Raw genomic sequence first — 25,298 nt, 5'->3', positions numbered from 1 at the left:
AGGGTACACGAGCAGAATCTCCGTCGTCGAATGTCCGCCGGGAGGTGAACGCACATTCCGCCCCTTCACATCCACGGAATATTCACCCGCACCTTTCACACCTCCACGACGGAGCGTGATCGACCCCCAAATCTCCGCGGACGATTCAATCCTCTTCCTCTCTTTACCGCATCTCAAGGCGTAGCAATTCTCCATCCTCTCAAGTCTTGCGAAGCATACTCGCCATTTGTTTTCAACATGGCACCCAAGCACAGCCTGGATACGCCCCCTGGGCCCTCTTGCACCAGGAAGCGGGAGCGCAAAACCACACCTACAATCTTGAAGAGAACTCATCAAGCAAATTTTGATCGCCTCTGCGCCTTACACAACTGGACTCCATCTGAAGCTGCTCGCGACAAATTTGCCAGACTCTTGCACCTCTCGGGCAAAAGATTACAAGCAAGTGAGCTGCTACCGCTCGCATTCGTCCAACATTACCCTTTCATCTGGATGAATGATCTTCTCCTTCTTGGCTACGATGAGTCTGATGTCAGTGTCTGGTTCAGAGCTTATCCCACGGGCAGAGGAATCGCAAGAGGTCACTACTACAATTCGCTGAAGGTGAGCATCGCTGGCAAGAATATCATTACACAGTACTGGCAATCGTGGATTGGTGTTTTTGACATTGAGCAAAGAGGGCAAGATGGAATGCATGAGTTCTTCACTGGTGTCTACCTCATCCTCAAGGACTTCCCGAACTTACGTTACAAGACTGCCCAAAAAGGAAAACAGTTTGCAAGAGATCCCCAGAATATCATACGCACGACTGGAATTGCAGAATATCCCTTCAATGATGACCACCTTTTCATGCAAGAAGAGTCTGACGGGATAACCGACCCCAACGACTACGCGCCAGGAGATGATGACCAAGGAGATCGCGCTACTAAGGAACAAGAGGACAACAACTTCAGCAAGCAAGAGAAAATAGTCTCGCACGACGATTCTGAGCGTTCCACTCCTCTCTCTTCAATACTATCGTCACCGCAAGAGTCACGTGCTGTTCCGTACGAAATGATCACTGCTTCCTCACTTCCTTTAAGCAGGCACGCCACAAACGCATCAACAAGCACACAAAACCATCAAGAACAACCAAACCCTCCCACCCACCAGTCACAGTCGCAGCATCCGCATCAGATGGTATCCGACCCCCAAGTGGAGCCAGACGAGCAAGCCGCACCCGACGAGAGCCGCTTGCGCGCACGAAAGAATGGAAGAACATCTCTGCTTGAGCAACCCTCGGTACGCTCTATCACCCGCGCCCACAGGCGCAGTCTCGTCTCGAATCTCGTGTCTCTGCCGTATGAGTCTGTAGCGGCAAAGCAAACAGGCAAGAACGCAAAGCATGATGATGAGAAAGTCCCCTACATTCTCCCATCGAAGCAACCTCGTTCGCGCATCGGCTTTCTTGCCTCGAATGCCACCTCCTCAAACCACGCGGCCGGAGACGCACGCGAAGAGGCACAGAAACGTGGCATCGATGCCCTTCATTCTCAGACACCTTCCGCCATCCACACGGACCAGCCATCGTTTGAGCAAGAAACCGACTCGCAAAGGCCCCTCCCGGTTGAAGGCTGGGCAAGAGCAAGAGAGCGAAGATGGATGAACGGAAGTCTCGCTCACCAGACGTCAGAGCGACCTCCGCCTCGTCCCTCTCCACGCACTTCTGAAATATCCGCCACAACGCGAGTCGAGACAACACCTAACATACAAGAGATTGTGGCACCAGAAAGCGTCCTGACGACCTCATCCAGTGCACCACAAGTCAAAGAGTACATCGCTCGCGTGCCTGTCGAGGAGCCAAGATGGTCAACCACTGATTTCAACTTTGCGTTTGCGACTCCTGTGCAGACTGTTCCTGAAGGACCAACTCCTGCGGCATCGCCATCGAACTTGGGTCATCCGTCGCTGAGGACAGTCGATACCGTGCCCGCTCAGCCCCTGGAGGAAGTATTCAAGGAGGAAGATAGCGAAGATACCGAAGAGGAACAAATGACTGAGATGGCAGATATGGAAGCTGATTGGGGCGACGAGTCAATCTTCTCAGCGGCTCTCTAAGTAGACTCCCAGCGGTGCGGTCGCTCGATCACAATTCTTTGTGCATCACCACAGTCGCATGGTCAGAGAGACCATTGGCCCGAAGACGCTTGACTTACACTATGAAGAAAACGAAACTTAGAAGGAGCGAAGGAAGTAGTCTCTGAGTGGCAAGAGCGATCGGGTACAAAAGAGACCCGTGCCTTTCCGAAGTGAGGAAATCAGCGCTCATCTACTTCCAGATTTTATACAAAATACAGAAAATCACAAAAGAGGCTCGAAAACCCACGGCCAAGGCCTCTCTGTGTGCCGATTACTGTCACATTCTTGCATGTCTATCTATACTCCACGCATTTACACTTCTATTCTTTCACCCTTGATGCTGTCTAGCGTATTCAAAGAGCACAACTCCTGCTGCAGTCTGCACATTCATACTTCTCGTGACTCCCTTCTGCGGGATCTCCACCAACATATCACACTCGCCCAGGACATGAGCAGGTACACCTTCCTTCTCTCTGCCCATGACCAGCAGGGTCTTCTCGGGTAACTTGCACTCCTCTGAGCCAAGCAGGACGCTACGATCTGTTTGTTCTACACCTACAACAGTGTATCCTTGCGTCTTCTTCTCCGTGAGGAACTCAGACAAGTTGTCACTGTGTAAATCGTGGATAGGCAGATGGTTTTGCGATGCCACGGCTACGGAGACAAAGTCCTTATTACCGAGCACAGATTGTGGTGATTGGATATACATTGCTTGCGCGCCGAAGATTTCGGAGATACGGGAGAGACCGCCGAGATTGTATGCGTTGTCTACTAGAGAGCCTACAACGATGAGGGAAGTGGGACGAGTCGTGGCGGCGTCGGAAGGGGAGTCTGAGGAGGAAGAGGCGGAGAGGTAGGCTGTTCCCTTTGTTTGGAGGGCAGCGAAGGCTTCTGTGCGGGCCGATTCTTTGGATTGTTGTTGTGTTGGTTCGGAGGGGAGAGCGTGGTTTTCGGTGGGAGTGGAGGGTTGAGAACCCAAGGGGAGGGCTTCAAAGGTTGATCTGGTGATAGTGTCTTGCTCCCACAAACGCTGGAAGTCACCAGACACAACGGCTTCTTCGCCTGGTGGTTCGACACGCAAGTACTTGCCCTGAAGCAAATTTGTGAGGGTATTATCAGCTGCAGGATCGAGGCGCTCAAGCTCTCTTGCTGCAGGTGGCTCTGCGAATCTTTCGAGACTACGGATATACTCGTTCAAGGCAGCACAAGCAAGGTTATCCTTGATCTCTGTCCAGCCTCGGCTGTCAGCGTAATCCCACAAAATAGGGAATGACCATTGTGCCTCATGACGGATGATAATCTTCGCGCTGGAAGCAAGGGCAACGAGACGATATGCTACCCTAGCTGCGAAGTCGCGAGAGCAGGTATCTTGGCAAGCAATCATCAAGGCAATCTTGACGAGAGTTCCCAAATACTTCGGGTTCGAATGGTGGTCTTTTGATGATAACGCATCGAGTACGAGCTCACCAGTCGAAGGGAAATTGAGAATGACTCGAGCGATGATCCACTCCAGCAAAAAGCGATATCTTGGCAGCGGCTCGATGGCGACCACTCTCAGCAGTACGCGAAGCTGCTGCTCCGCCTCTTGAGCCGACACAGTCTGGAGACGCTGTTCGGATAGCATAAGCAAGACCTGAAGCTGTGTGTTGGTCTTCCATCGAGTGACAATAGGTACGGGAGGCTTTTGCTTTGTCCATGGCTTGAGCAGACTATCGTAGAGGTCAATGACCAACTCCGAGTCGATGGTGTTCAACCGGTTGACAAGATCGAAGAAAGCAGCGTGTCCGACTTCTTCGTACTCGCCGTAGTAATCGCTGTAGCTGCGAGGGATGTCTTTGTCCTCTGTCAACAGCTGAATGGCAGCGGCTTCAAGCTTGAACTCGAGCCTTGCAGCAGGGAGATTGTTCGCCGTCTGCGTGATGAATTCATTCAAGCCAAATGATTCCGCAGCAGCAGGGCAAACGATCATAGCTGTTCTGTATGCCTTCATGATGGGCGTCCATAGATAGATCCTGCCCTTTTGGAGACGCTGAAGTTGAGTGAAGATTTCCAAGATCGTGGCACATAGCGATTCATCCTCAAGACAGTGACTGACACACCCGGGGTGTAAAGCCAGACGAGGTAAAAACATGAGGACATCTCTAGGATAGTCTTGTCTCTCAATCTCGTTCCAAACAGCATCAAAAGCTCTGTCTAGTTTTCGAGCATCTAGACTTTCGCCAGAAGCCTTGTCCAGGATTGCTATCAATGATTCGCAAGCCATCAACAATCCACTGCCTTGTACACTCGTATGACGGGAGCTGTCGAGTTCATCCAATAATTGATCGAGGGATTGCCATCTGGCAGATCTCTTCTCGTCAGTCTCAAATCGCGAAGGAGTGTTGATCTTGAAAGCTTCGATTTGCTTGGTAAGAACCTCGAGCTTGGCGTCGGACGCAGTAAGCTTTTCTGTACCAAGCTCTCCGTATGTCTCTGCGTCCTGACTGATGAGTTTTGAGAGCTTGTAGCACTGTACGAGCATTGCATCGCGTGCAACTTCAGGGTAGCCCGTAATTCTCGATAGACTGAGAATCAGCTCTAGTGCCTCGCCTTCCATGCAAGCTGTAGACTCTCCCTTGAGACCCTTGGCCAGGCCCTGAAGCAGGTAGATGACGGCGACAGGAACGATCTTGTTCTTGTTGGTATCCAGATATGTCAGAACAGCATTGACAATGCATTTTCTTGAGTACGCATCATCCCGGCTGAGATGGACCTGTAGCAGCCGCTCCAAGAAGTTTGACAGTCTTGTTCCATGAGCACACTTCATGTTTCTCGTCTTTCCCTGAACACTACCAGTGAACAAAGGACCTTGAGTGGCCCATGGAAGGAACGACTTCTGCAATAACGTCGCGAACTCTTCAGCATGACTGAACAGTCTGACGTCAGTGCTCATCAGCCAGTTTCCCAACATCTTACGCATGCTGTCTTGAGTAACTGGTGAGAGTGAAGACTCAAGCAAAGCAAAGAGCCATGACTTCTGGACCATGGTTTCTGCGGAAGCAAGATGATCCAGGTCCTGTACACACTCCAATGCCTGATTGAGGTATCTTCCGATGACAATTGTCTCATACACTGTACAGAATCTTGCATACTGAGATTCAGTGACTAGAGATCCTGGCTTGTCTTCTTGGTCCAATTTCAACTCCATATCGTTGGCGCGAATGTTATTGCGAGAGATCGAGATGGATTTCTTGAGGACATGTAGACATATCTTTCGTTGCTCAGTGTCTCCTTGAGATGATTGACCGAGTGTGCCAAGCAGGTACTTCCAGTAAGAGTCCTTCTGTAGAGCGACTTGACGCGAGTAGCCGTGACTGTCTAGATCAAGCCATCGTAACCAGATAGTATATGCGGTAGTCTTGTATGAACTCCGCTCGCTAAAGTCCAATAGGTTACGAATACATTGCCAGAGATGTCTGTCTAACTCATCCGGATCTGTCTTGTAGTGCGAGAACGTGAAAGTACCAGCTTTGAAAGCGGCCAGGAAAGCGAGAATGGTATCCTTGGCCGCAGTTGCGATGTCCGCGTTCGAAGATGCAAGAAGACCAAATATAGCACTGACTATCGGACTCGAGACAGTGAATGTCTTGTCAGAGATAGGACTTCGAAAGAGCTGTTTGGCAAAGCTCAGGTACAAGATTGTCGTCTTGACAAGTTCATCGAGTTGGCGATCAACTCCGAGTTCAGGATCGTAGTGCGACACGAATGGATCAACGATCAAAATTTTCTCAACCGGGACGACAAATTCAGTGTTTTCTGGTTGACGTAGAAGTTGTGAGAAGCATATGTGAAGTTCGCGATCTGTCCAGTGCAATAAAGCATTTCGGATCCGAGGATATTGGACGCACAGAGCTGCAGCCGGAGAAGCTTCATCCTGTTCAATTGATCTGATCAAAAACTCATTTAGATGCACGTTGGCTTCTTCATCCGGACATGAATCGGCGAGCGCGGCGACAAGTCCAAGTGAGGTATTGTCGACGTTGGAGGCAAGTTCACGAACAGAAGAGTAGCGCTCGCGTTCCGGAATTCTGCTAAGAAAAATGTCCGCCAGCGTCGTATAAACAGATACAGAAGAATCGACCATGGTCCGGGAAGAACACAACTGACGCCCTGCGCAAGTCGGTGAACGTAGATAGTAGCGACGCAAGACACCAAGAACTGTCTGCATATATCAACTCCTTCTTCTTGCATCAGTGATCAAAATTGTAAACTCGATGCGGCCCAACTTCGGTATCAAAAACTGTCGCTTTAGATCTGGGTCTCCACGGAGACATGTCCGAACTCTCACAGCCGTCTCCCCGTCAAGTCAGTCCTCAGGCCAGGAGAGTTGATAGTATACAAAGATGGAGTGAAAGATTGTTTAAGAGCTGATACAGCACTCACGACCTCGATTCTTGTACATAAGCTCTCGACTAATCATTCTCGGTGCAGTGTAGATCTGACAGATCTGAATGCTCTAGAGATGAAGTACATTGCCTGTTTTAGGATAGCTGATTTGACAGTTAGAATCGTGAACCATACGAGACAGGTCAACGCAAAGTCGAGCAACATAAGGTTTGAAAAGCATATTGGAGTTCGACGTTATCGGAAGAGACCAGGTCACAGTCATGAGAGTTGAGACAGGAAGGGTCGAACTGTTTTTTCCTGATTTGTTGTGGTATTGTGAAGCAACAAGAAAAGTACTTTGCTTTTCCCGCCATATCGTGACTCCATGGTTTATGGCCGTAAACCGATGCATCCCAGCTCAGTAAAAATGTAAAACAGTTGTTCATTCCCATTCCATGACCAGCGCCCTCTTTTTGAAAAAACCAATCAAGTCAAGTCCGGCATCCTGAAGCGATACGCTTATGCGTCCTCGACAACGGTGGTCTGAAGACCCTTGGGGTCCTTGACGTTGACGGCCTGGACGTAGGAGTAAAGCTTCTCCTTGGCGCCCTCCTCATCGTTACGCTTGCGCGAGATGCGGACACGGAGGCGGAAAGGAACACCCTTGATACCACACTCCCAGACCTTCTTGTTCAACTGGGGGTCGAGGCGAACGTCGCGAGTGCCCTAAAAGTAGAAAGAACCAGTCAGCGTCTGTGGTCGAGAAGATGGTGTCGCAAGTGTTTGGATAGGCGCGTCGCAATGAGGAAGACTCTGCGCACAACCAAAACACATAAGCAGACATGGGTAGAAGAGTTGTAACTCACCATGGCGTTCTCGGCGAAGGCCTTGATCTCCTTGATGGCGCGGGGAGCGCGCTTCTTGAAGGAAACACCGTGAACCTATATTAGAAAAATCCGGAATCAGTCTTCCGCCCGATACCAGCTCATGTTGGAGAGCGGCCATTGATGGACTTCATCAAACTGAACAACGTACACGCTTGTGCATGTGGATGGTGTACTCGCGAGCGACAACATCGGCGATGGCGGAACGGCCAGCCTTGGGCTTCTGGGTCTTCTGGGTGGTGGACATTTTTACGTCGTCGTTGGGCGAGAGGGCGGTTTGCTTGTCGAGATGCTCTTCGGGTCGTCACAAAAGATGGAGTTTCGCAAACTTTTCGCACGAAGCGGGCGAAACCACAAGCGAGCCTTGGCACTGCATCTTGATCACGTGCGCCCCTCGGAGCTCGACCATCCACTTTCCGCCTACGCGACCGAGTAGTTCATTCGACAAACAATTAATTTGCGGGAATGGTTTTACGAATTGGCAGTCTTGCTTCTTACACCGCGAGAAGCAGAGTCTTTGCATGCCGGAGTTGTGTGTCATCGAGGCGGCATCTATCAAGCTCATCCCAACATGATCCTCTGCGTGTTCTCTTCTGCGGCGCAGATGAGTTTAGTATATTCTCACTGAAAGCGCTAAACAAGATTAAAGAAGAACATCCGGACAAGGTAGCTTCTATCGATGTAGTATGTAGGAAGGACAAGCGCGTTGGTCGAGGACTGAAGCAGATCCGCGAAGGTAAAATTATCGCTGCACCTGCTGGCATTCTGATTGCTGAGCGTCTACAGTACCAATCAAGAGCGTGGCAGTTTCTGAACTTGGCCTCAATGTACATCAAATTGATACGTTCACTGGTTGGACGCCTCCCCAAATCCATGATCAACCTTTCAACATGGTGGTCGCAGTTTCCTTTGGCTTGCTAGTACCGCCGCGAATTCTCAACGCTACCAAATACGGTGGCCTCAACGTACACCCCTCAATGCTTCCCGAGTAATGTCTTGATTAACGCCTAGCTATCCACATTGCGACTAACATGTCTTTCTGTTCAGTCTACCTGGTCCAGCTCCTCTACATCATACCTTACTACGACGCCTAAACAAGACCGGTGTGACGCTCCAAACACTGCATCCGAAGCATTTCGATCAGGGTAGAATCATTGATCAGACCCGTACACCAGGATTGTCGATTCCTGATGAAGCATCCGCCACTTTAGACTCATTGCTTTCCTGGATTGGTCCGCTCGGTGCTGAGATGCTCTACACCAATATCATGAATGGCGCTTTCGCCTCAGACATCGACATCAGACCCGCGACTAGTCGGAGTCTCAAAAACACGAAAAGTGATTTGTTCGGTCAGCTTGACGGATCAGCAGATTATCCTCGCCATGCTAGGAAAATTGTACCGGAGGACCGACATGTAAACTTCCGTTGGCCTTCTTCTGAAATTCTCCTCAGAGATCGTGTGCTCGGCCGTCTGTTCGCATTAGACACAGGTCTTGCACCTACTAAAAGAATCACATTCCACGGATTCGAGGACACAACCGATGCGTGTTGGGAACAAGTTCAAGCCAAAGGACCAATCCTCAGGATTGGCAATCACCCTCTCGATCCCGGCGCTATCTCAATTTTCAGACACGACACGGAGAAATACATATACCTCCGTACCAAAGATGGCTGGGTCAGTCCAACGGAGGTCACAGTTGAAGGAAGTCCCAAACAGAAAGCGAGCGTTCTCTACGAGAAATTGAGGCAGACTATGCCTGTGACCTGTTGTTAGAGCAGTTGCCTATCATAGGAGACACCGACTCGATCAGAAGCAATTCCGACACTTACCCTAAAGGGTTTCATGCTATCAAAATGCACAATTATATTTCAGATTGCAACACTTGGTCGAGAGATAGAGTATCAAATTTGAAGCAACTGTCGAGACCTGGTCTACGAGCTTTTCGAAAGGGTTTCTCTCTTTGTACGGAACCCACTTCATTTCTCGAAAATACCGTACCAGTATTCAACTGCACGATAAAGTTATTGCGACAACGGAGAGCGATAGCTGCAGGATCTCGATTGTTGACCCACCGTCATATACGGACGGGTATCTCGGTGTGCCTGTCCGCCCAGATGGAGTGACGTTTTCTCCCCCGCTCAACCTCAGCTTTTATTGTTCCGTCTGCATTTTCGCCGACTTGCTGAATGCCTTTGCCTTTGCCTTTGCCTCCATGTTGATCCTCAACTATTTCCTACGTCTTCGTCTCTCTTCCTTGGAGGTATATGCCAAAGACATTCCCTCAGCCAGACCCAGTATCATAGATACCCTACGACGTTCCCTTCTGAGGCTCATAGGGTAGCCATTGCATCGGCGACCCTCCATCTCATGCATGATCGACGAATAGATAATGACGATACGGATCGACTGCATGGTGCTGTGTGATATAGGTGTAGCACTGGCCACGCATATCAGCTAGGAATATCTTAATCCACCCAGTGACCCATATTAGGCCGGAGTGGTGGGAGGACGCGTCGGGGCCAAGCATGAGTGGTAATTGTGGGTGGCTGATTGCGGCGGAAGAGGACTGTGAAAGCCAATTCACGTATTCAGGTCAGCTTGATGTATATGGAGTCCATACCCCCAAGCATCTCGTCGCAGTGAACTAGCTGGCGGAATCTGCTCCAATGCACGAAAGAGCCTTTGGTAACCGGGCGGCCAGGAGTGCGGAGGTAGCCCCCTTTCATTGTAGCATGATGTCTCATCGTTTCATAAAATTTCGACTCAAAGAAACTATCAACATCGTGTATGCACTGTCTGATTTTAAGCAGAGTAGTAAGTAGCCCACTTGCTGTTTCCACCGACCACATCAATGAACGCTCTTGCGAAGCCACGCTCAGCTTGCTCGCTAGGGTGCAGCGGATCATACCAAAGGTACGAGTCAGGGTTAGAAGCAGCAACACAGTTTGTGCCAGCAGTAGTGCAGTGATTGACATAACCAGTCACTGTAGGGTTTGTGCCATTCAGATACTCTGAGGGGTTGTTGTACATGTCGGTGATCTGTGCGTTACAATCAGTCTTCAATGTTCTAGTTTGTGGAAGGAGGCAAACTCACCAAACCGAACATATCCATTAGAGCGAAGTGGGCACCGGGATACTTTCGGTTGATCAAGATCTCGAAGGGTGTGCGGTACTTGTAAACATCATTGACCGTGGTAACGGTCTCGAGCATTCTGCCCCAGACCTCTGTCGTGTTGGCTGGCTTCTCAGGCCAGTATTGCGTGGCGTTCAAACCGCCCTTGCTGGGCAGACCGTACTGAGGACTCAACTGCAGAGGCGAGACGTTCTGGAGAACAAAGTATCTGGCTCCTGAAGCATACAAGCGGGAGAATTGCTCGTAGACACAATCAATGTAGTCGGGGATGACTTTGCCAGCTACCTGGCTGTCGTCGATGAAGGCATAGTTGCCAAGATCATTGGTACCGATGAAAATGGAGTAGACGGTTGAGTCGACGGGAACATTCAATGCGTTTGTACCATTGGGATACGAGTACTTGCTATCCGCAAGGTACGCAGGGACCTCATAGCCATCGACATCAGGGAAGTCGGCATTAATGGCAGAGAATGTGCGAGGAGTGATATTGTTGCTGCAAACTGCTCCCGAGACAGCATAGTTGTAGATATTCGCACCTGCATACTGAGCGACATATTGAGGCCAGGGACGACCGCCGTCTGCCGAATGATAATTTGCTGGACTGATCCAGCCGACTGGTGGAGCGCTGCCGTTGTGGGAGCCAAAGTAGCTGAGACGAGAGTCATCAGTATAGCTGTCCCCGAAAGCGACAAGACTGGTGAATTTCTTCAGGTTCCAAGAAGAAGGCTTTGAGCTAGGGGGAGGCGGGGGAGAAGGTGGTCCGGAGTGGAGGGGAGGTCCGGGTGGGCCAAAGTGTGGCCAGGCTGATGCCGCAGAGGACAGAGCAAGTAACGCTTGGAGTGTGAATGTAGGCATGATGAACAGACTTCGAAGATTATGGTGAAGAAGTGCAACTGAAACAAGATGGACAACTCTACCTTCTTATACTTTCCTGTCTCATTTTCAAAGCTATAGGAAGCTTCATACAGGCTGTCTCGGCTACGGCATTCGCGACTGCACATCTCCGCTAGTCCATCCAGCCCTCGCGTTTCTCACACGGCAGAGAAGCATGTTGTCCGCACAAGCTTTGTTCGTTCAAGAAGACGGGAAGAGGATGGCAAGATCCCCGCGATTTCTCCACCTTCGAGTTGCGTCATGATGTCTGGTCGAGACATGGGTCGGGGATTTAGCCTAAACGTAACATTGTCCATCCGCCGATTCTCCATTTTCCAGGCGGCATTTAGGCCGGATCTTGAATTTATGGCGGTAACTCTTGAGAGATATATTTATGTCCAGGAGCTGCCTGTGAAGGGCTCATCTTGGCTCTTCGCAACGCTCGTAAAAATACTCTCGACCTCAATGTTGGCAACATTCATGGGTCTCAAGACGATGCCTTCGTAGGCATATTCGAGGCCGTCAGTATGAAATAAGTCCAATGTGTAGAAATATTTATTTTGAACTTTGACACTCATTAGATTGGAATAAGTCGTTAAACATAAAAGACGTGCCACCAACTTTTCCTGCCTCGTGTATCGTGGGCTCTCTAGACAAGATACCTGTACTCGGGATTCAAGTCCCCCATCTCAGTCTTTTCGTACTCTGTCAAGCCGACATCCGTGACTGTCTTTTCTCTTTGTCTGTTTTGTGTAACGCAGGCGAGGTAGTAAGCAATGCAGCTTACAACACTTAAACACGTGAAGGCAATGCAAATGCTATAGCCTTTGGTGTACAATGGTGCGTCACCCTTGAGGAAAGAGAAGACGGCGATGATACCACCAATATTTCCAAACGCGACTTGGTACGCGGAACCAACACTTCTGCGATGGTGTCCTCCCAGGTTCATGTTGAACCAGCAAACTATGATGGGCATAGCAGAGTAACAGCCCATAGCTACAAGGAAGAGTGCAGCGTATTGTAGAGGCTGGTTGTCGTGTACAGAGATGAGGATTGCGAAGCCGACGATGGCGACGCAAACTGCAAAGACGGCGTATCCGAAGCGGTGACGCGTCTTATCAGACAACCAGGCGAGGATCATCGCGAACGCAAAGGCAGCCGCCCATGGAGGTACACTGTGCAGTTGCGTTTGGATTTGTCCGTAGCCATAGGCCTTGATGATTGCTGGCGAGAAGTAGGCGTAGCTGTATGCGGGTACGATGAGGCCGAAATACATGAAGCCACCGAGCCAGACCTTGTAGTCCTTGAAGACATTGACAACGTCTTTGGCACTGGTCTTGCGATCCACAGCCGATGCACCTTGCTCGATGCGGAGACGATTTGTGACGAATGCTCTTTCTTCCTCGGTAAGCCACTTGCTGTCTTCAGGAAAATCCGGGAGAACGAAGAAGAAGGCGGCGCTGACGACACATGTAAGGAGTCCTTCGAGGATGAAGATCCACCTCCAACCTTCATAGCCTGCGATTCCTGTGGATAGGTCAGTACACGTTCATAGCGACGCACGAGCAAGAAAAAAATACCATCCATCTTTCCAATGGCCGCGGCAAGGAGACCAGCAAAAGCACCGGCGAGTGTTGTACTCGAGAAGAAGAAACTATATCTTCTTTGTGCCTCCGTTCTCAAGTACCATGTGCCTAGCAGGTAGAAGCAACCAGGAAACATGCCACTCTCGAACACTCCCAGGAAAAAGCGAGTCGCGAGCAAGCCGGAATAATTTGTGACCACTCCCTGCAATGTCGTAGTGAGGCCAAACAAGAACATGCAACCAGATAGCCAGACATGCGGCTTGAACTTCTTGAGCAATATGTTGCTAGGAATCTCGAATATGATGTAGGGGACGAAGAAGATGACAAGGGCTGTATTGTACTCGTGGCCTTCGAGGCCAAGGTCTTCCGACATGCCGGCGACATTGGCGTTTGCGATGTTGACTCTAGGACATATGCTCAGACTGTGTTCTCTACTCTTTCTGGGGCTTTGTCGCGACATACCTGTCCAAGAAGGCGAGCAAGTAAAGGATACACAAGAAAGGCACGACATGGAAGTCGATCTTTGTCACCAGCTTGCGTTCCGTCGTATGGGGTGGGCAGACAAGTTGGTCGTCGTATGCTGTGCCTGTCTCTACGCGATCGAATGATGATGGCGATCCACCATCAATGTCCTCTGATTTCATTGAGTCAGTCATCTTGATGCGTTCGTCGCAAAGTCGAAAGTATGGGCTTACTCTCGCGATGTGGCATGCTGGGCAACTCTGCTTATATGTTCTTCTTCTTCGAGGTACAGTAGGTCCGAAAGATTGACTCGGCCGTGAACGAAACAAGTGACTGCACCACACCAAGGCAATTATGACGAGTCAAGCTTGAGCTTATAGCGTGTAAAGCAAAAAATATGATAGAAGAAGAAGACCGTCAAAGAAAGAGGAGAGATGACTGTACTTGACTGTTTTGCGACCCGGACGCCGCCGTGCGAGATCGTCCATCCTGACATGCGATACTGTCGTTTGACCTCGCAAAACGACACATGCAAGCCATTAATTCGCATCTCTATTCGTTCCATCCTCCCTGTTCCCCGCAAAGAGATCTGCAGGATGTATGGGGCGCTTCTTGGCAATATGACGGCGGAATCCTCCCGAAAGAGTTGCTGCATCAGCGAAATCTTCACCGTGCACCAAATCGCGAACGCGCTCTGGTAGATCGCAATGACGATGCTGATGGAGTTTTTTGCTGTTCAGAAGTCCTTTTACTCGGCCAGCTACTGCTGGCCACGAGAGCAGGTTTTCATATTTGCATATTGAAATTGTTACGAAGGATCGTAAAGATGGCTCGGGAAGGAGCGATGTTCGCCGACCAAAAATCAACTTGTGCCGATCTCGGAAGTCGGTTCGTGTAACAACACCTTCCTCTTTGAACCTCGGGTTTGTGCCCTTATTTGGTGGTACAATAGGTACCTATAAACGTTATACTTCGGCGTCAACGTCAGCTGTCGAGCCAATACGAGAACGCAATTGGTATAGCGGCCACGTTCCGCAGAAGTCATATCATACAACAATGCCAGGAGCATCTTCAATGTCTGCATATTATCCTCGAACTTATCAAATGCGATAAGGAGACGTCCGAGACCGGAGTTTGGATATGCAGTACCCTGATGGTGAGATTGCTCAGATCAAGATTACTAGATGAGTCATTCAGGGTGTGACTGTTGCACACGTCGGCAGTTCTCAGCTCGTCATAGCCTGCGTGTGAGTCGAATGCTACAAGCATTGAGATGAGCTGGGCTGCATTGAAGCTGTGACGCATGGAAGTGCTGATAATGGCGATGCTGAAATACAACTTGCTGCTCATACTGCGATCGAGTGAGCGTGCTTACGACGACCTTGCAATATTTGCAAGTAGTTGAGAAACAAAAATAGTATGCGTCCTAGACGAAGAGAACTGCTTGCCTCTGTCAAGGTCAATAATGCATCGTGCTGTTTAGGCAGGAATCCAACGTCCATTTAACGGACACGAGGTTGGCTGCTAGCATAATGATGGCGGATGTACAATCGGCTTTGTCATAACCCATTGAGATCTGCTCTATATCAAGGTCATCTGAAGCCATCTCGTTGGCTCGGTTTTTGCTGACCAGCAAGCGGGTCGATCTCCCCACACTCGTCTTCCGGATCTCTTGAACAGCCTTCGTCATCACCGCAGACGTGGCTACAGATTGCGACAAGCAGAGTGGTACCTTGGTATCGAGACTTGACAGTGGCAACGCATACGAGATCGGTAAGCGGGATGATAATGTTCCTTGGTACAGCAGACACGACCGGCCTCGGCTCCGATGCTTATGGGATGCGGAGATGCTGCGCGCATTGCAGGAATGCGATCGCGTTGTTTGAAGACACCATCCGTGACACTTCCGAGCTGAGGCAAGTTTTCCCTCAAAGTTACACATGTAAGCGCGTGTCCAATTCGGAGGAAGCAATTCATCGCGAGAGCGACGATGGCCGTTACGAATGCAGGTACGCGCGAGTCTTGGTTTCGTCCCTGCTTGACGGAAGTTGCCAGCAAGTGCAGGGTTTGACCTGCCATCCATGGAACACGCGTTGCAGCTTTGCCGGTTGCTCCATCAAAATCTCGGTCAACAATGAATTTTTTTCGGATGGCAAACACTACTCATCGTAGACTTTTCTCTGCTCCCACGTCGATGGACGTTCAATAAATCAGAAGTTGTGTTAGGCTTCATGTCCGTTGGTCCTCTAACACATGCCCATGCAGTATTGACCATACCGAGGGCCGAGAGCAGAGATAAGGCCCCGAGGGTGGGTCTGGATAATGCCGTCCGGGAGTCCCTTATCGAATCAGGGCGAAGGTTTTGACAACTTTCTGTCAGCGACAACGAGCTCCATGGCCCATGCGCTATCCGATCGCGAAGGCTCCATATATTATCAACAGGTCGCTGGGAAACTTACTGCTCTTGTCGTGTCTGATCCTCTTTCCCTTTCTTTTGATACCCGGAGTGTGTTGATTTCTCTCTCTCACCTACCCTAATCCCTCTCACATACACAATGGCTTCCGCTGCCAAATCTTTCGCCCGCGCTCTGCGCTCCCCCGCCACTTCTTCGTTGAAGAGAAGCGCTACTTTCGTCCCTCGCACCCCCTTCGCTCAGTCGAGCCGCCGTGGTTACGCTGACGCTGCTGGTGCTAAGAAGGGTGGCAATGGCCTCCTGGTCGGTGGCCTCGTTGCTGCCCTTGCTGGTGGTGCTGGCTTCTACTACATGAACGGTGCCGAGCAGGTCAAGGCCGCTGGCGTCTTCACCCCTAAGCAGGAGGACTACCAGAAGGTTTACGACAAGATTGCTAAACTCCTTGTTGAGCACGACGACTACGATGATGGCTCATACGGTCCTGTCCTCGTTCGTCTCGCCTGGCACGCCAGTGGCACCTACGACGCTGAGACCAAGACTGGTGGCAGCAACGGTGCTACCATGAGATTCCCCCCTGAGGGTGACCACGGTGCCAACGCCGGTCTTCACGCTGCCCGCGACTTCCTCGACCCCGTCAAGAAGGAGTTCCCCTGGATCACCTACTCCGATCTCTGGACCCTTGCAGGTGTCGCTGCCATCCAGGAGATGCAGGGCCCCAAGATTCCCTGGAGACCTGGCCGTAACGACCGCGATGTCTCATACTGCACTCCCGACGGCCGTCTCCCCGATGCCTCCAAGGAGCAGAAGCACCTCCGCGCCATCTTCAACCGCATGGGCTTCAACGACCAGGAGATTGTCGCTCTCTCTGGTGCCCACGCTCTCGGCCGCTGCCACACCGACCGTTCCGGTTTCTCTGGCCCCTGGACCTTCTCTCCCACTACCCTCACCAACGACTACTACAAGCTCCTTATGGAGGAGAAGTGGGCCTACAAGAAGTGGGACGGTCCTAAGCAGTTCGAGGACGTCTCCACCAAGACCCTCATGATGCTTCCCACCGACATGGCCTTGATCAAGGACAAGAGCTTCAAGTCCTACGTCGAGAAGTACGCCAAGGACAACGAGGCCTTCTTCCACGACTTCTCCAATGTCGTCATGAAGCTGTTCGAGCTCGGCGTTCCCTTCCAGATCGAGGAGCGCATGACCTTCAAGGCTTCCGAGTAAACCAACAATGATACCCCAAATACAATCCCAACACATAAAGAAACAAAAGGAGGGAATAGACACATACATGGCCCGGATACACATTATAGACGCTGCTTTTCGGCCAGAGCGCATCATGACTATACAACATTAGAACGCGCTGGGCAGCATCTTCGTTCTTGAGGATGCCTCATATTCTGCATACTCAGATAGAGTGGATGCACTCTTTGAATTTCTCGTTCATTGAGGATTCTGTCTTGTTTATTTAGCGTTTCTTCACTACATCTTCTATTCCAGAAGCAAATCAAACACACATACAAAAGAACCCAACTTCCAATACCCAAGACTTGACGTCTAGATTACCTTCTGCCATGCCACGCTGCATGCCACCAATAACCTTAACTCTCTCGGTCCTGTTCCGCTCATGCCGTTGCAGGATCTCGCTCATGAGGCGTGGTAACCCCGCTTCTTGAGACCAATCACAGCTATATTAGACACCCGACATCATAATATCCCCCCAACCAATCTTGTAGCGGCCATCTTCCCTCTGGACCACAATCTATGCGCGGTCTTGTCCCTAGAGACATCCCGTGGAAATCAGGAGTGCGGATTGACCAAGTCTCCTGGCAGCTAGGATGACCCTGTCTCTGTGCTTCCTACCATCTTTCCTGTCCACTATAGATCATGTACTAATCCTGGTACTGGAGAATGTCACTCTAGACGCAGTCAAAAGGTATGACCGAGTGTATACACCAGATGCCATGGCCTGGACTCCTTCGCGGTATCAGTCCGTCTCCGGATACATTTGCGAGTCGAGAAGCATCGCACAGTCATATAGCCCCTGTCCACTCTCGGCCATATCAGAAGCTCGATAATGAAGCACACAAGACAAACGTCATGCGAACACATCAATCGAGACTGCTTATAAGGGAACCTTTACTCGTAAATTTGTAGACGCATGATTAAGTGAACATAAACAAACAGTTGTGTTTTGCTTTGGTCAAAAATACGAGCTTACGACAGGCACGCCGACGTCATAACGCGGGTACTGTTTACTACCAAAATCAACGACGAGCGTAACCGGGCCCATTATGATTTTTTGTTCGCTGTACGAGACTAACGCAGATGCCGTGTTAATACTATGCAAGCTCTAACATCGATGGACGCCTTACGTATTAGGGAGACAACACTACAGAGGAAAGAGCACCTTATCTGTTGGCAGAATGATTACAGCCTTCTTAGCATTTATAACGACCAGAGTAAAGACTGTAACACGATCGTTCGTTCCCTCTTAATTACAAAATAAACACGGGGAAGGATTCAAATTAGCTTACTAACGCAGAAATCTTAGTTAAATGGATTAGCTACGTCTACAACTAGACTGGTAGGGTGATCAGTCCATTAGGATAATTCTTAGTAGGGGTGCTAGAGGTAACTGACAAGTCAGTAAGTTTAGGTAATTAACCGTAAGGCCAAAGTTTCTTACAGTAAACCGACCGCTTAGCTAGCTAAGTCTATGACGTTCGGACGAGGAATGATGGTATACACGTAAGAAAAGCCTAATTATAACCTCCTCAGCAAAGTCGCTTTTTTCTCCGGATTTCAATCTTGGACAGGTGCTCAGTGCCCTCGTCAGTTGAATCTTCCCTTGCAGATGACTGTGGAGCTTCGGACAGAGACTGGCGTTCTACAGCGTAATCAGCAATCTGAGAGCGTACAGGTGAAGCAAAAGCATCACTCTGCTTCGCCATAGATGCATATATCGCACCTTCCAACTCTCCAAACCTCTCTGCCAACATATCATCAAACTCCCCCAACTTCTTCCCCCAAATCAATCCCCATTTTCTCAATCGCAAGCTACAGACAGTCCACCTTGGTAACCAGCAGACCAAGTCTCGCATCAACCCGCTCAGTAGCGACTTGTCTCCGATACCCCTTCAACTCTACTCTCTCCCCCATAGCCACTATAACACTTGTCACAACATCACTCTGCCGTCCAAGAGACTGTTCCACCAATCCTTGACTTCTGAGCTATCTATCCTCCTCTTCCACACAAAGGAGTTTTTCCTGTAATTTATACGCGCTTGCCGCATATTCTGCACAAACCTCTGCTCTCGCATTTCGCAAGGTTCTTCGCCTATTTCAAATCGTCAATCACGAGTCAAGAATTCATGCAGATCAGGACATCGATCTGGGTACTGCCAGGTTGATCTATCCCGGTGATATCACCACACAGAAGGAGACTTAGACGTGTGTTGTTTGTCACATGCAGGAGCTGGATGTGAAGACTGGCTTGGTGAAGCCTGCTTTGACCAAATTTGGCTTTTGGATAGGACTTGCAGCTGAAGATTTATCTAGAATAAGACAGCGTGTTATAGTAGACTTGATACTCTCAAAATCTGGACAACTGGTTGATAAACTGTAGACAGATGTCATTACAATGACGCCTTTGTAAAATGGATCATGCATGTGTGTTCCTGGAGAAACCCGTCAGATGATAGATTAAATGGTGTTTCACGTGCATGCACTTACTGCTATCTCTGGAACAGTCTCATCGTAAAACATCTCGAATCTAGATGTGATCGCCGGAGACTTTTCTTCAAAGCCTGGCGCGATGGATGTGCTATACTCTCGATAAATACCCACTACCAATGCTGTCATCTCTGCCATTGCCAGACTGTGTTAAATTGTTAGCTCTGTGTTCTCCGCTACTCATTATTATGTAAGGCTAGCTTACTGTAGTCCTATGCACATCCTGCCACCACTAGAGAAGGCCCAGAACCAGCGATTCATCAGTGCCAATTTATCTGCTTGACCGAACCAGCGATCAGGGTTGAATGTCAGTGGCGCGTCGAATGCGTCAGCATTTCTGTGTAGTGAATATGGCGACATGTTGACCACAGTACGTGCTGGAATAGTGTAGCCATCGATAACACAATCAGTTGCCAGCGAACGAGGTTCCGAAGCTGGTAGTGGAGCATAGAGCCTGAGCGTCTCTTTGATGACTGCATCCAGATACGGAAGCTTGTCGATAACATCGAGCTTGGGCAAGTCGTCCTCAAACGCATCCTGCGGCAATGCACGAACTTCTTCGATCAGGCGCTTCTGTATGTCCAAGTTTTGTGGCCGTGACAATGCCCAGATCAGGAACATTAGTGTGTCTGCTGTTGTGTCGATACCTGCAAGCAAGTGATCTGCACATTCCGACGCAATATCTAGGGAGTCTAGAGTATTATGATCCGAGCCCTTGACACTCGTATGCGATTTCCATAATCGTGAGATAATAGTTGGCTCTGCAATGAGTGAATCCGACTCCGTCTCTGCAGCACTTTGAAAGCGGTAATAAGCATCTAACGCATGCTTGCGGATTCCAGTATATGTGGTGGGCTTTTGCATAGGAAGCACTGGTCTGAGCATACGCTCGATTAGGCCCTGACGCGTGTACAACCATTTGGTCAGAGAAGGGAGATGAACCGCGAACCAGCTTAAGTAGCGACGAGTCGGGTCAACTATATCGTTGAGTAGAGCACGGTCCTTAGCATCACCTTTGAGGGCAGATGTACCACCATATGAAGGTCCATATAGAAAGTGGGTGATAGCATCGAGCGAGAAGTAGTGTAGGCTACCGAAAATCTCGTGCGGTTGATCGCCTTGTGCTCTGATAAGCGCCAGGTACTGAGAAACCTTTTCCTGAACCATCAACGCCGCTGGACCCTTGAGCATCAACGACTTGGAGTAAGCATTGGCGACCAGTTTCTTGCGCTCGCTGTGCTCCTTGGCCGTGTGAAACGTGAACAAGTTCTGCTTGCCGTATGCGTCAAACATGCGATAGAACCATGTTCTCTCGAACCCACTTCCAGCTCCATATATTGTGCGGAGGGCCTCAAGACTGTTGCAATGAATCTCGTCAGGACCAATGCGTACGATCGGCCCGTATTTCTCGTGGAGGGCGTGAATTGTCCTTGTCCGAGTTCCTTTGAAGTCTTCCCAGGCCAAGCGCCACTTCGTCAAGGCGAACGTTTTTGGTCCGGGGATCCTGCTTTTGGGGTTCAAATAGAGAGGCTCAATGATGGTATGATAGGCCGCTGCCGCTATGGCAGCAATGAAGATGATGACACTCAACATTTAGCAGTGACGGCAGAGACGAGTTCGTGTTGGTATTAGGGGAACCACGATACTGTCGAATTGAGTGTCTAGGCCTCTTATATTTCTAAGCGATTGCTCTCATTCTTGCAACGTGTATGCTTGTCTGAGCGATGGGCTGACCCCGCAAATATAGAGTTCTGAGTTCTCGTGATAGGGACGTCGGAGGGTCCGACGAGGAACACGGCTGCCCAGATATGTGATCTTGGAGCGCAATGCTGGAGAGACGGAAGTGTCATACTTCACGTTTGAGATACGAAGAATATCACGTACTCAGTCAATTGAGGACATATGTAGTACTAGCTACGGAGAAGGAAGGTGCTGTGCTTATCTGGGATTTGTGCGTGCATAAAAGCTTTGTTCAATTGTGCAGAGACGCGTGCTTATGCTTCTCGAGTCGCATCCACCCGACACCTGCTTCTTGGAGACCTGAGCTACCAGCATCATTGATGTCGACATGCTCTATCTATGGTCCGTCGGAGTCCGGTGATCATTCTTGTCCATTGGCCACAAGAACACGCCCTCCGTCGATACAGATAGAGACGCCGTCGATGTATGCCTGTATCGTTGTCAGCATAACTGTCATTCGAAAGGAAGCGTCGCCAGGAGCCATCGAATGGCACTTACACCAGCTCGACTAATGAGATAGATGACGGCTCCTGCAACGTCATCTTCGTTCCCTGCCCGCTTCGCCGGCACACGATCAAATAGGGAGCTGAACATGTTTCCGGCTTCACCGACCGGGTTCATGTTGCTCGGAACGACTGTGGTTGTTGTCAGTCTATGGTCGCCTTTCCAGTCACTGCGTAGATACCCACATCCAGGATTGATCCCGACGACTCGAACGTAGAATCGACTGAATTTCGCCGCCAGCAACCTGACCAGATGGTCCGTTGCCGCTTTACTTGTCGCATAGCTGGTCAAGTCCACGTTCGTCGCATTGTGCATACTAGCGCAAGAGCTCGTCACCACAACAGCTCCACGACCAGTCTCCCGCCCCAGTCGTCCGTCTCCCAGATCCAGCTTCGAGGCTGCGGACAACAGTGGCAGTAGCGCCACGGACAAGAAATAATGAGCGGTAGTGTTCACACAAAACGTGTCGGCCCAGTCCGAATGCTTTGACGACCACATGGATGTCTGCAGTTCGGACAAAGGGGCTGTGAGTACATCGCAGGGGACTGGAGGATCTCGTCTTATACCAGCGTTTGAAATCAGCACATCAAGGTGACTTTCTCGACTGCTGATAGCTGCTGCTAGCTCCGCAATCTGGTCCTTACTCCTGACGTCACAGGAAAACCTGGTGAATGGATATCAGACAAGCTCCACAGCATCAAAAGGTCACTGTTCCAGTGACTTACCCGTATGCCGAGCCACCTGTTGTACGTCCAAGATCGTTGAGCTCCGCTACCTTCTCTTCTATCGGCTCGGTAGATAATGCGACGACATATACCTTTGCGCCGTTTGTAACTAATCCCTGTTGATTCTTGTTGAGCGCTTGAAGAGAGTATCTCGTTCATGATTGTCAGAGCTGCCGTACCTTACTTATCATGAAACCTAGCCCACTGGTGCCTCCAGTGACGACAGCTACATATCCCTTCACTCCAAAAAGTCTTTCGATACTGAGGGCTGACATGATTCAATAAAATGGACGATTTTTGGTGTGCAATCTTTGTTCGATATGAGTACTAATTTGAGTACACAAGTGGTATGTTGACCTACAGGTCCCTAAGCAGGTGATCTCGTCGGACAGGCCGCCAAACTCGACGCATTACGCCCGTCAAAGCGGGGCTTATCGTCTTCGCCAACCGAGATCCACCAAAACCGAACGAAAGATTTTAGTCAGCTTTACTCTTTTCGACAATTATCTGTCTCTCTCGTTCTGATAGGGTGAAACGTCGGGAGCCCCGACAGATGGCTGAATAGCCTTTTTCTTACTTGAGTACATCTGTTGAAGGTATACGCTTTTATCTTGCTACAGATGGACCTCTCCAAAAGATCTTATCTCGAGTAGGCTTGTAATGGTTCAACACCATTGGCCCAGTCGCTATCGGACAGCCCTTCAAGTCTCAGCTCCCCCAGCTTGCCTTTATGATAGCATACGCTGCACTTCATCTATGCTATATCTTCCCTCCCAAATCGACAGCCCAGTCCCTAGGTGCTCTACATACATACTCACTCCAGACAGTTTGTGCTGATCGAACATCAAAAACTCCATACGACTTATGGAGAAGCTCAAGGATGGTCCGTCTACCGAGACTAATCCGGTGTCGAAAAGTGATGAAGACGTTGCTCGAGGCTCAGTCACGGAGATAGCTTCCGGTGCTCAATCTCTGCATCGCAGTCTGCGCGGTAAGGAGGTTCAGCTCTTCGCCATTGGCGGTGCAATTGGTACCTGTAAGCAATTTCAGAGGGAGATCGACCCGTTGAGATACGAAGTTAGCTGACCGTCACCAAAGCCTTATACGTACAGATGGGCTCCGCTCTGCCTAAGGGTGGACCAGCTGGATTGTTCATCGCATTTCTCATCTGGTCAGGAGTGATGTGGGCGGTGAATGAATGCTTTGCTGAGATGGTTTCTTACCTCCCGGTGCCATCACCCTTCATCAAGTTCGGCAGTGCGTGGGTGGATGACGCCCTCGGTTTCGCCATGGCATGGAACTTCTTCCTCAATATGGCAATCTTGGTCCCCTTCGAGATCGTCGCGATGAACATCATGATAACATTCTGGACCGACAAGGTTCCTGTTGAGGCCATCATTGTAGCAATGATCGTCCTCTATGCCATTCTGAACACAATCACAGTACGGTACTTCGGTATCTCCGAGTTCTACATGTCCATCTTCAAGGTCCTCCTGATGATCGGCTTGTTCTGTTTTACCTTCATAACTATGGTTGGAGGAAACCCTCTTCACGATGCTTACGGCTTTCGATACTGGAAGACTCCTTTCGTCGAACACTTGGAGCCTGGCGATACTGGCAAGTTTTTGGGCGTTCTTTCTTGCTTGTATCAAGCGAGCTTCTCGTAAGCACTCAGACTTCTCATTGGATGAACGGATATAGCCGCTAACAACTCACAGTATCACTGGTCCAGAGTACATCTCGATTGTCGCTGCGGAAACCGAGAATCCTCGCAAGATATTACCCCCTGCCTTCAGATCCTTCGTCTGGCGTCTGCTTGTGTTCTTTGCCGGCTCTGCGCTATGTATTGGTATTGTTATCCCATACAACGACCCCACGCTTCTGGCAATACTCGGTGGTGACGTGGGAGGAAGCGGCACAGGTGCTGCGTCGTAAGTCTTGATTCCACACCCAACGTCTCGGACAGACTCTGACTATCTCACTAGGCCCTACGTTATCGCAATGCAAAGACTCAAGATCTCTGGACTGCCTCATCTAGTCAATGCCCTCATCATGACGTCCATCTTGAGTGCCGGTAACGGGCTATTGTATTCGGCCGCTCGCACGCTCCATGGCATGGCACTCGAAGGTCACGCCCCACGTTTCTTTTCGCGTTGCACCAAGCAAGGTGTTCCGCTGTATGCACTCTGCTTCTCTCTGTGCTTCTGTCTGCTCGCTTTCATGCAGGTCAAGAGTTCTTCTGCAGTGGTCATGACCTACCTCGTAGACCTGATCACATGTTGTCAGATGCTCAACTACGGCTTCACGGCATTGACATATCGACACTTCTTCTCAGCACTCAAGAAGCAAGGAATCTCCAGAGATTCACTCCCGTATAAGGGAAAATTTCAGCCGTACACCTCTTACCTAGCCATGGGAGGCACTCTCTTCATGCTTCTCGCAGGAGGATACGATGTCTTCCTCAAAGGTCGTTGGAGTGTTATGTGGTTCTTCCTGGACTACGCAATGATTGGATTTTTCATTATTGCATTCGTATCCTGGAAGTTGGTCTTCAAGAGTACTTATGTTCGCCCTGGTACTGCCGACTTGAGCTTGGGTGGATTGCGGGAGGAGATCGACGCCTATGAAGCCACCTTCATCCCGCGCAAGCTTGGAAGGGCCGGAAGACTTCTCAACAAGGTCTTTGAGTAGTGTCCTTAATTCACGTTTGGATTTTCCTCTGGAGTGGTATCAGAAGTTGGAGCGCACACGTATCACAGAACGT

At 49.9% G+C, this 25,298-nt stretch overlaps 13 protein-coding genes across 13 annotated transcripts; 5 read left to right on the top strand and 8 right to left on the bottom strand.

Annotated features, from left to right (window-relative positions):
- Positions 1-237: 237 nt before the first annotated feature.
- On the top strand, positions 238-2,094 carry AUEXF2481DRAFT_26622 (uncharacterized protein; the record flags this gene model as incomplete). The annotated part of the gene is made up of 1 exon (XM_013491254.1): positions 238-2,094. The coding sequence occupies one exon, from the start codon at positions 238-240 to the stop codon at positions 2,092-2,094; it is 1,857 nt and encodes a 618-aa protein (XP_013346708.1).
- A 349-nt stretch (positions 2,095-2,443) lies between these two features.
- On the bottom strand, positions 2,444-6,238 carry AUEXF2481DRAFT_2198 (uncharacterized protein; the record flags this gene model as incomplete). The annotated part of the gene is made up of 1 exon (XM_013491160.1): positions 2,444-6,238. One exon carries the CDS (start codon positions 6,236-6,238, stop codon positions 2,444-2,446), a length of 3,795 nt encoding a protein of 1,264 aa, XP_013346614.1.
- A 394-nt stretch (positions 6,239-6,632) lies between these two features.
- On the bottom strand, positions 6,633-6,962 carry AUEXF2481DRAFT_36745 (uncharacterized protein). The gene has a single exon (XM_013491366.1). It carries the CDS (start codon positions 6,930-6,932, stop codon positions 6,684-6,686), a length of 249 nt encoding a protein of 82 aa, XP_013346820.1. The 5' UTR covers positions 6,933-6,962; the 3' UTR covers positions 6,633-6,683.
- On the bottom strand, positions 6,879-7,601 carry AUEXF2481DRAFT_36743 (uncharacterized protein). The gene is made up of 2 exons (XM_013491365.1): positions 7,347-7,601; positions 6,879-7,206 (listed from the first exon to the last, which is right to left on the bottom strand). The coding sequence occupies exons 1-2, from the start codon at positions 7,347-7,349 to the stop codon at positions 7,000-7,002; spliced, it is 210 nt and encodes a 69-aa protein (XP_013346819.1). The 5' UTR covers positions 7,350-7,601; the 3' UTR covers positions 6,879-6,999.
- Positions 7,602-7,762: 161 nt separating this feature from the next.
- On the top strand, positions 7,763-9,365 carry AUEXF2481DRAFT_474240 (uncharacterized protein). Its single transcript, XM_013491580.1, has 3 exons — positions 7,763-8,100; positions 8,151-8,352; positions 8,412-9,365. The coding sequence occupies exons 1-3, from the start codon at positions 7,830-7,832 to the stop codon at positions 9,136-9,138; spliced, it is 1,200 nt and encodes a 399-aa protein (XP_013347034.1). The 5' UTR covers positions 7,763-7,829; the 3' UTR covers positions 9,139-9,365.
- Positions 9,366-9,865: 500 nt separating this feature from the next.
- Positions 9,866-11,353, bottom strand: AUEXF2481DRAFT_702052 (carbohydrate esterase family 16 protein; the record flags this gene model as incomplete). Its single annotated transcript, XM_013491579.1, has 2 exons — positions 9,866-10,404; positions 10,460-11,353. The coding sequence occupies 2 exons, from the start codon at positions 11,351-11,353 to the stop codon at positions 10,168-10,170; spliced, it is 1,131 nt and encodes a 376-aa protein (XP_013347033.1). The 3' UTR covers positions 9,866-10,167.
- An 86-nt stretch (positions 11,354-11,439) lies between these two features.
- On the top strand, positions 11,440-11,921 carry AUEXF2481DRAFT_474810 (uncharacterized protein). Its single transcript, XM_013491578.1, has one exon. The coding sequence runs from the start codon at positions 11,633-11,635 to the stop codon at positions 11,876-11,878; it is 246 nt and encodes an 81-aa protein (XP_013347032.1). The 5' UTR covers positions 11,440-11,632; the 3' UTR covers positions 11,879-11,921.
- Positions 11,910-13,983, bottom strand: AUEXF2481DRAFT_36741 (uncharacterized protein). Its single transcript, XM_013491364.1, has 4 exons — positions 13,653-13,983; positions 13,420-13,591; positions 12,952-13,361; positions 11,910-12,898 (listed from the first exon to the last, which is right to left on the bottom strand). Exons 1-4 carry the CDS (start codon positions 13,666-13,668, stop codon positions 12,021-12,023), a joined length of 1,476 nt encoding a protein of 491 aa, XP_013346818.1. The 5' UTR covers positions 13,669-13,983; the 3' UTR covers positions 11,910-12,020.
- Positions 13,984-14,504: 521 nt separating this feature from the next.
- On the bottom strand, positions 14,505-15,738 carry AUEXF2481DRAFT_474046 (uncharacterized protein). Its single transcript, XM_013491577.1, has one exon. The coding sequence runs from the start codon at positions 15,500-15,502 to the stop codon at positions 14,879-14,881; it is 624 nt and encodes a 207-aa protein (XP_013347031.1). The 5' UTR covers positions 15,503-15,738; the 3' UTR covers positions 14,505-14,878.
- A 236-nt stretch (positions 15,739-15,974) lies between these two features.
- AUEXF2481DRAFT_62595 (class II peroxidase) lies at positions 15,975-17,054 on the top strand (the record flags this gene model as incomplete). The annotated part of the gene is made up of 1 exon (XM_013491481.1): positions 15,975-17,054. One exon carries the CDS (start codon positions 15,975-15,977, stop codon positions 17,052-17,054), a length of 1,080 nt encoding a protein of 359 aa, XP_013346935.1.
- Positions 17,055-19,314: 2,260 nt separating this feature from the next.
- On the bottom strand, positions 19,315-21,333 carry AUEXF2481DRAFT_86216 (uncharacterized protein). The gene is made up of 3 exons (XM_013491529.1): positions 19,771-21,333; positions 19,566-19,710; positions 19,315-19,510 (listed from the first exon to the last, which is right to left on the bottom strand). The coding sequence occupies exons 1-3, from the start codon at positions 21,156-21,158 to the stop codon at positions 19,469-19,471; spliced, it is 1,575 nt and encodes a 524-aa protein (XP_013346983.1). The 5' UTR covers positions 21,159-21,333; the 3' UTR covers positions 19,315-19,468.
- Positions 21,334-21,433: 100 nt separating this feature from the next.
- AUEXF2481DRAFT_36737 (uncharacterized protein) lies at positions 21,434-22,893 on the bottom strand. The gene is made up of 5 exons (XM_013491363.1): positions 22,714-22,893; positions 22,535-22,650; positions 21,995-22,473; positions 21,804-21,940; positions 21,434-21,735 (listed from the first exon to the last, which is right to left on the bottom strand). The coding sequence occupies exons 1-5, from the start codon at positions 22,807-22,809 to the stop codon at positions 21,667-21,669; spliced, it is 897 nt and encodes a 298-aa protein (XP_013346817.1). The 5' UTR covers positions 22,810-22,893; the 3' UTR covers positions 21,434-21,666.
- A 505-nt stretch (positions 22,894-23,398) lies between these two features.
- On the top strand, positions 23,399-25,225 carry AUEXF2481DRAFT_2190 (uncharacterized protein; the record flags this gene model as incomplete). The annotated part of the gene is made up of 4 exons (XM_013491159.1): positions 23,399-23,570; positions 23,633-24,197; positions 24,253-24,465; positions 24,520-25,225. 4 exons carry the CDS (start codon positions 23,399-23,401, stop codon positions 25,223-25,225), a joined length of 1,656 nt encoding a protein of 551 aa, XP_013346613.1.
- Between the last annotated feature and the right edge of the window lie 73 nt (positions 25,226-25,298).

The sequence above is a fragment of the Aureobasidium subglaciale genome, assembly GCF_000721755.1.
Source record: "Aureobasidium subglaciale EXF-2481 unplaced genomic scaffold scaffold_3, whole genome shotgun sequence".
Lineage (NCBI taxonomy): Eukaryota > Fungi > Ascomycota > Dothideomycetes > Dothideales > Saccotheciaceae > Aureobasidium > Aureobasidium subglaciale.
The sequence above is the reverse complement of the archived record's forward strand: the minus strand, read 5'-3'. Positions and strand labels throughout refer to the sequence as shown.